The following is a 9,447-nucleotide window of genomic DNA, read 5'->3' as shown; positions in this document are numbered from 1 at the left end:
TTTCGTATAGATTGTTAGTTTCTTGGGCGGAATTATGCGTTGTTTTTGTTATTTTTGATGTGCTTGTAGGAATTTAGGTGAGGCTACTACATGGGCGTAAAAAGGAGCGAAAATGGCGTTTAGAAGAAAATTGTGAAAATGGCCCTTCTCTGAAGACAGCAAGACCCGCGCATATGCATGAGTCAGAGGCGTGCATATGTGCACGAGATACACCGAAAACAAAGCAAAACCGAAAGGCACGCGCATATGCCCCGGTCTAGGGCAGGAATCCCAGAAGCAAAAAACAGAGGACTTCGCGTATGCGCATATGCGCGAGTTTAGGGCCAGCATATGCACGCGACGCGAATGCCAAATTCTGTAGGTTTCTTCCTGGGCTTTATAAGGGAGGAATTAAGAAAAGCAGGGGGACGGCCGACATACGTAAGAAAGAGGAGAGAAAAAAAAAGTCACAAAGCACGGAAGACGGAGCGCGGAGAACGGAGACAGAAGACACTTAATCCAGACACGGAGACGCACTTTCATCTCTCTTCAACACGTTTCTAATTCGATTCTTTAATTTTACGTTTTTAATGATTACAAACAGGTTTTGTATGATTTAGATTCGAGTATGAACTAATCTTATTTTCTAGAGATTGACGTAGTCTTGGTTGAACCTATGTTATTGACGTTTTGAATTTTCATTGAATTAATTCATCGTGTTTATTTGTGATTTCTTGTTCTTAATGCTTTTGGATTACTGGCTATAATTTGATTGATCAAATAATTAAGATCTAACACTCGAGAGAGGGGATTGAAATTAGGATAGGGGAAATCACATCGTCAGATGTTTATAACATGCAAAAGACGTATAACTCTGACAAATCCATAAAGAGAACCTTGTTTTCATTTATTACGTGTTACGTGGTTTTGAATAGACATATTAAAATCGGTAATAGGTAATACAGTTCTATTTATCACTTGAAAAAGGGAATAGAAAAATTGTGAGTTATTGGTTAGTAAACATGATGCAATTTAATAATATGTTAGTCAATTTTAATTTAGCATAGGGGAGATCAGACGAAATCATATCTCTAGATTGATTTACTCATTGAATTTCAACTGCGTACTAAGAATTAATAGGATTCGTTATTTGTTTTGAATTGATTGTCAACTATCTATTTGAATTTTCTAAATAAAGTTGAACTATGTCAATTATGGTACTTAATACACAGTTTTAAATAATTACTCTTCATGGGATCGATATCTATACTCATACCGGTACTAAAACTTGACACCGTACAATTGCGTTAGTGAAAATACGCAACAAATTTTTGGCGCCGTTGCCGGGGAGTAAATTATTTTATTGCATATTAATATCGTTACTAAGTAATCTGGACTTTAATTTAGATTTTATTTTATTTATTTTGTTAATTGATAATCTTCTCTGTTTTGCAGTGCATGCGAAAATATCAAAATCCCGACTTGCTAATTTTTATCCAGAAATCGAAAGAACTGCCAGGAGATTAAGGAAAGCAAGAAGGGAGGAAATTAAAGCAATGGCTGGGAACAGAGATAATCAGAATGAACTCCCGAGAGAGGTGCCAATCCAAGAACATTTCCGCCCAATCATCAACGCTCATTATTCTGAAGTAGCTCGCGGAACCATTGCTGCTAATAACTTCGAGCTAAAGCCCGCACTCATCAATATGCTTCAACAGAACCAGTTTGGAGGAGCAGCCACTGCAGATCCCCATCTTCACCTCAGAACCTTTCTGGAGATCACGGACATGGTAAAAATTAACGGTGTTTCTGACGAAATTATTCGATTGCGTTGGTTTCTGTTTTCTTTCAGGGATCAAGCAAGGAGTTGGCTGCAATCTCTATCTCTGGGAAGTATTACTACATGGGCAGATATGGTTACGAAGTTTCTGTCAAAGTATTTTCCTCCTGCCAAATCTGCTCAGCTGAAAATAGAGATCACTAATTTCAGGCAGAGGGAACTCGAGGTGTTATATGAGGCTTGGGAGCGATACAAAGAATTACTCAGGAAGTGTCTAGATGATTTGGTGCAAATTGAGCTATTTTACAATGGTTTAGATGGGCCAACTAGAGGGAATGTGGATGCCGCCGCCGGAGGTACTATTTTATCCAAAACACCTGATGAGGCTTATGAATTGCTTGAACAGATGACAATTAAGAGTTACCAATGGCCAAGTGAGAGATCTAGATCAAGGAAACCTGCTGGATTGTATGCCGTAGACCCGATCACTTCACTTACTGCATAGGTCTCGGCACACTGACCACACAGATTGCAACAATGAACAAGGCAGGCCAATCTACGTCTGATGTAGCACTGGTGACTACCGAAGAAGAGCCTGTTGTGGAGGAAGCTCAGTACATCAACAACAATCGTTGCTATAGAGGATATCGAGGTAACCCTCCCCCTAATACTTATCATCCAGGTTTAAGGAATCACGAGAATTTTTCTTATGCGAACGACAAAAACGTGTTGAATCCTCCACTGGGGTTCAATACACAGAAGGGGGAAGGAAAGCCATCTTTTGAGGATCTAGTCGGGACGTTTGTGGCTGAGTCTGGGAAAAGAATGGCGAGAACTGAGTCTCGTCTTGATAGCATGGAGACACACATGGGAAACATGGGTGCCACGATGAAATCCCTGGAAACACAAACTGGGCAACTAGCCAATGCTTTGAAAGATCAGAATAGAGGACAGTTCCCAATCAATACGGAGGTAAATCCTAGGGAGCAATGCAAAGCTGTGACACTGAGGAGTGGCAAGGAAATTGGAATCCCAGACCCTACTGAAGAGAATGTAGAGATTCTTGTTGAGGAAGATGATGAAAAGGGTGTAAGTGTTGGGAAAGAAAAAGTAGAGAAACCCAAGAAAGTGCTTGAAAAGCAACCTTTACCAAAGGTGAATCTTCCATATCCACAGAGGTTCAAGATGAAAGGGTTAGATGATGAGTTTGCGAAGTTCCTAGAAATCTTCAAGAAAATACACATTAACATCCCATTTGCCGATGCATTGGAACAAATGCCCAACTATGCTAAGTTCATCAAGGATGTGATCTCCAAGAAGAGGAAACTTCAAGAATTTGAGACCGTGAAGCTAACCGAAGAGTGCAATGCCATACTCCAAAGGAAACTACCACAAAAACTCAAAGATCCAGGGAGTTTTACTATTCCTTGTGTTATTGGTGGTTATAGAGTAAATAGAGCTTTATGTGATTTAGGTGCCAGTATTAATTTAATGTCTTTTTCTATTTACAAGACCTTGGAGCTTGGCGAGGTGAAGCCTAGCACTATTACTTTGCAGCTGGCAGACAGATCACTTACATATCCACGAGGGATAGTAGAGGATGTGCTGTTAACGGTAGACAAGTTCATATTTCCTGCTGATTTTGTCATTTTAGATATGGAAGAAGACCAGGAGACGCCACTTATCTTTGGAAGGCCATTCTTGGCCATCGGAAAGGCCTTGATTGATGTGCACAAGGGCGAGCTCACACTGAGAGTAGGTGGAGATCAAGTAGTGTTCAACATCTACAACACCACCAGAGAACCAAATGAGGTAAGTACTTGTAATAGTATTGATATCATTAATTCATGTGTATCTCAATTCATGTGTATCTCAAGTGGGTGCAGGTAAGTTGACGAAAGACTCCTTGGAGAGATGCTTATTGGAATCAGCTTCCATAGTGGATGAAGAGGACTGGGATGTGCGAGAGGAGTTACTTGCTCTCAATGTGCTGCCTAAAGTAAATATTGATGCCCATCATGAAGAATTACCTGAAGAGGCGAGTAAAGAGGTACCAAAAGCATCTCCTGAATTGAAGAAATTATCGAGTCACTTGTGCTATGCATTTTTAGACGAGAGTTCATCCTATCCGGTAATTATATCTTCTGCTCTTACTATTGATGAGAAAGATAGGTAGTTGAGAGTGTTGCAGGAGTTTAAATATGCTTTGGGATGGACAATTTATGATATAAAGGGGATTAGCCCTACCATTTGTATGTATAAAATCTTGATGCAAGAATCTTATTCCCCCTATGTTGATCATCAGAGGAGGCTCAATCCAGCCATGAAAGAAATGGTGAGAGCTGAGGTATTAAAATTGTTAAATGCTGGTGTTATTTATGCTATATATGATAGTTCTTGGGTTTCACCAGTGCAAGTAGTGCCTAAGAAATGGGGTATGACTGTGGTGAGGAATGAGAGGGATGGATTAATTTCAACTCGTCCAATGACTGTATAACGTCCCAGATTCGACGACTATCCTCACTGTCTCAAGATGAGTCTTTCCAGCGTTCTTATGTCCTCACTCACACGCACCCTGGGAAACTTCCCAGGAGGTCACCAATCCCAAAATTTCCCCAAGTCAAGCACGCTTAACTTTGGAGTTCTTATGTGATGAGCTACCGAAAAGAAGATGCATCCTTCGTGATATGAGTAGTCCAAATCAAATCTTTTAAGCCCTCTTCAACTGTACAGTCCATTACATTGAACAGTCTCGGAATCCCTCTCATTCCGGTGTGGGATCGGTTCATTCATGTTCCCTCCAACTAGAAGCCTGCCAGGAGCCGCTCATTGTCCGTGCAACCTCATAGCACCGGCGATCACCCCCCGCCTTCTTCGGCCCCTGGCCTCACATGCCCACCAGCTTCCGCTTGGTTCGTCCCCGAACCACACCGTACTAAGAGAGGTCGGCTCTGATACCACTTGTAACGTCCCAGATTCGACGACTGTCCTCACTGTATCAAGACGGGTATTTCCAGCGTGCTTATGTCCTCACTCACACGCACACTGGGAAACTTCCCAGGAGGTCACCCGTCCCAAAATTTTTCCAAGTCAAGCACGCTTAACTTTGGAGTTCTTATGTGATGAGCTACAGAAAAGAAGATGCACCTTCGTGATATGAGTAGTCCAAATTAAATCTTTTAAGCCCTCTTCAACTGTACAGTCCATTATATTGAATAGTCTCGGAATCCCTCTCATTCCGGTGTGGGATCGGTTCATTCATGTTCCCTCCACCTAGAAGCCTGCCAGGAGCCGCTCATTGTCCGTGCAACCTCATAGCACCGGCGATCACCCCCCGCCCTCTTCGGCCCTGGGCCTCACATACTGGTTAGCGAGTGTGCATAGATTACAGGAAATTGAATGATGCAACTAGGAAAGATCACTTCCCCTCCCCTTTATTGACCAGATGCTTGATAGAGTAGGTGGTTATCATTATTATTGCTTTCTAGATGGTTATTCAGGTTACAATCAAATTTTCATAGCACCGGAGGACCAAGAGAAGACTACCTTCACTTGCCCCTAAGTTTCAGAGGTGTATGATGGCCATATTTTCTGACATGGTGGAGGAAATCATGGAAGTTTTCATGGATGATATATCTGTATTTGGTTCATCATTTGATCACTGTTTGCAGAATCTGACCCTTGTTTTGCAGAGATGTCAGGCGAAGAATCTAGTTTTGAATTGTGAGAAATGTCACTTCATGGTTCAAGAAGGTATTGTGCTTGGGCACAAGATTTCAGCCAAAGGAATGGAGGTGGACAGAGCCAAAGTCGCAGCAATTGAAAATCTCTCACCGTCGAAGAATGTGAAAGCGATCAGAAGTTTCTTGAGACATGCCGGGTTTTATTGTCGCTATATTAAAGATTTCTCTAAAATTACTAGACCTTTATGTAATTTGTTGGAGAAAGATTCTACATTTATTTTTGACGATGATTGTTTGCAGGCATTTAACAGGATCAAGACGACGCTGATTTCTGCACCCATCATGATAGTGCCTGATTGGAAAGAGCCCTTTGAGCTCATGTGCAATGCTAGCGACTATGCTGTAGGCTCAGTATTGGGACAAAGGCGAGACAAGATGTTCAAGGCTATCTACTATACAAGTCGCACACTTAATGCAGCCCAACATAATTACACAACCACTGAGAAAGAGATGCTGGAAGTGGTGTTTGCATTCGAAAAGTTCAGAACATACCTCATTGGCACCAAGGTAACTGTTTTCACTGACCATGCAGCTATTCATTACTTGTTTGCCAAAAAGGATGCAAAGCCCAGGTTGATACGATGGATACTCCTACTTCAAGAATTTGACTTTGAAGTCAAAGACAAGAAAGACTGTGAGAATCAGGTGGCAGATCACTTTTCACGCCTAGAGCTGGAAGAAAGAACTGAAAGTGGAGCTATCAATGAGTCATTCCTAGACGAACAACTCTTCATGGTACATGTTACACATCCTTGGTTTGCAGATATAGCTAATTTTCTTGCTGGATGTGAATTACCATTAGATTTAACTTATCACCAAAAGAAGAAATTTCTTCATGATGCCAAGTTTTATCTGTGGGACAATCCTTTCGTGTTCAAGAGTTGCGCTGATCAGATAATTAGACGATGTGTAGCAGAGGAAGAAGCATGTACGATCCTAGAGCAGTGTCATTCCTCACCCTACAGTGGACACTTTGGAGCATCTAGAACAATAGCTAAGTTATTACAGTCAGGTTTCTATTGGCCTAATCTATTTAAGGACAGTTATACCTTAGTAAAGTCATGTGATAAATGCCAAAGAGTTGGCAATATTTCTAGACGCCACGAGTTACCACTAACAAATATTGTGGAGATGGAACTTTTTGATGTTTGGGGTATTGACTTTATGGGTCCATTCTCATCCTCTTTTGGTCAATCTTATATCTTACTTGCTGTTGACTATGTTTCTAAATGGTTGGAAGCAATTTCCACCAGTGCTAATGACACTCGAGTTGTTGTTAAATTTGTCCACAGGAACATCTTTACAAGATTTGGAACGCCTAGAGCCATAATCAGTGATGAAGGTACACATTTCTGTAACAAAATTTTTAACTCACTGTTGGCTAAGTATGATATGAAGCACAGGGTGACACTGCCATACCACCCTCAAGCTAATGGGCAAGTAGAAATATCCAACCGGGAGATCAAGCAGATCTTAGAAAAAACAGTGAAGACAAACCGGAAGGATTCGGCGATTAAGCTAGATGATGCTTTATGGGCGTACAGGACTGCATACAAGACACCTATCGGGATGTCGCCTTATAGGTTGGTCTTTGGGAAAGCTTGCCATCTACCTTTGGAATTTGAGCACAAGGCCTTCTGGGCTGTGAAAAAGCTAAATTTTGATATGGGGGCAGCTGGCGAGGAATGACTGTTGCAATTGAACGAGATGGAGGAATTCTGGAATGATGCATACGAAAATGAAAAAAATATACAAAGGAAAGACCAAGAAATGGCATGACAAACAGATTTTTTGACGAGAATTCGAACCAGGACAACAAGTGTTATTGTTCAATTCTCGACTGAGGTTGTTTCCTGGTAAGTTAAAATCACGATGGTCTGGACCATTCACACTGAAAGCAGTATATCCACATGGGGCAATTGAGCTGAAATGCAACAACGGTCAGACATTTAAAGTAAATGGTCAAAGGGTCAAGCATTACTTTGGAAGTGAAGTGAGACACATGGACAACATTCCACTTGGAGAACCAAAGCAGTGTCATTCTTCACCCTACAGTGGACACTTTGGAGCATCTAGAACAACAGCAAAGGTATTACAGTCAGGTTTCTATTGTCCTAATCTATTTAAGGACAGTTATACCTAATAAAGTCATGTGATAAATGTCAAAGAGTTGGCAATATTTCTAGACGCCACGAGTTACCACTAACAAATATTTTGGAGATGGAACTTTTTGATGTTTGGGGTATTGACTTTATGGGTCCATTCTCATCCTCTTTTGGTCAATCTTATATCTTACTTGCTGTTGACTATGTTTCTAAATGGTTGGAAGCAATTTCCACCAGTGCTAATGACGCTCGAGTTGTTGTTAAATTTGTCCACAGGAACATCTTTACAAGATTTGGAACGCCTAGAGCCATAATCAGTGATGAAGGTACACATTTCTGTAACAAAATTTTTAACTCACTGTTGGCTAAGTATGATATGAAGCACAGGGTGACACTGGCATACCACCCTCAAGCTAATGGGCAAGTAGAAATATCCAACCGGGAGATCAAGCAGATCTTAGAAAAAACAGTGAAGACAAACCGGAAGGATTCGGCGATTAAGCTAGATGATGCTTTATGGGCGTACAGGACTGCATACAAGACACCTATCGGGATGTCGCCTTATAGGTTGGTCTTTGGGAAAGCTTGCCATCTACCTTTGGAATTTGAGCACAAGGCCTTCTGGGCTGTGAAAAAGCTAAATTTTGATATGGGGGCAGCTGGCGAGGAATGACTGTTGCAATTGAACGAGATGGAGGAATTCTGGAATGATGCATACGAAAATGAAAAAAATATACAAAGGAAAGACCAAGAAATGGCATGACAAACAGATTTTTTGACGAGAATTCGAACCAGGACAACAAGTGTTATTGTTCAATTCTCGACTGAGGTTGTTTCCTGGTAAGTTAAAATCACGATGGTCTGGACCATTCACACTGAAAGCAGTATATCCACATGGGGCAATTGAGCTGAAATGCAACAACGGTCAGACATTTAAAGTAAATGGTCAAAGGGTCAAGCATTACTTTGGAAGTGAAGTGAGACACATGGACAACATTCCACTTGGAGAACCAAAGCAGTGTCATTCTTCACCCTACAGTGGACACTTTGGAGCATCTAGAACAACAGCAAAGGTATTACAGTCAGGTTTCTATTGTCGTAATCTATTTAAGGACAGTTATACCTAATAAAGTCATGTGATAAATGCCAAAGAGTTGGCAATATTTCTAGACGCCACGAGTTACCACTAACAAATATTTTGGAGATGGAACTTTTTGATGTTTGGGGTATTGACTTTATGGGTCCATTCTCATCCTCTTTTGGTCAATCTTATATCTTACTTGCTGTTGACTATGTTTCTAAATGGTTGGAAGCAATTTCCACCAGTGCTAATGACGCTCGAGTTGTTGTTAAATTTGTCCACAGGAACATCTTTACAAGATTTGGAACGCCTAGAGCCATAATCAGTGATGAAGGTACACATTTCTGTAACAAAATTTTTAACTCACTGTTGGCTAAGTATGATATGAAGCACAGGGTGACACTGGCATACCACCCTCAAGCTAATGGGCAAGTAGAAATATCCAACTGGGAGATCAAGCAGATCTTAGAAAAAACAGTGAAGACAAACCGGAAGGATTCGGCGATTAAGCTAGATGATGCTTTATGGGCGTACATGACTGCATACAAGACACCTATCGGGATGTCGCCTTATAGGTTGGTCTTTGGGAAAGCTTGCCATCTACCTTTGGAATTTGAGCACAAGGCCTTCTGGGCTGTGAAAAAGCTAAATTTTGATATGGGGCAGCTGGCGAGGAATGACTGTTGCAATTGAACGAGATGGAGGAATTCTGGAATGATGCATACGAAAATGAAAAAAATATACAAAGGAAAGACCAAG

At 41.1% G+C, this 9,447-nt stretch overlaps 1 protein-coding gene across 1 annotated transcript; it reads left to right on the top strand.

The window, feature by feature from the left end:
• Positions 1-2,296: 2,296 nt before the first annotated feature.
• LOC142519751 (uncharacterized) lies at positions 2,297-4,256 on the top strand. Its single transcript, XM_075622780.1, has 3 exons — positions 2,297-3,581; positions 3,646-3,890; positions 4,065-4,256. Exons 1-3 carry the CDS (start codon positions 2,297-2,299, stop codon positions 4,254-4,256), a joined length of 1,722 nt encoding a protein of 573 aa, XP_075478895.1.
• Positions 4,257-9,447: the final 5,191 nt, after the last annotated feature.

The sequence above is a fragment of the Primulina tabacum genome, chromosome 11 (genome assembly GCF_025594145.1).
Source record: "Primulina tabacum isolate GXHZ01 chromosome 11, ASM2559414v2, whole genome shotgun sequence".
NCBI classification, from domain to species: Eukaryota; Viridiplantae; Streptophyta; class Magnoliopsida; order Lamiales; family Gesneriaceae; genus Primulina; species Primulina tabacum.
The sequence above is the reverse complement of the archived record's forward strand: the minus strand, read 5'-3'. Positions and strand labels throughout refer to the sequence as shown.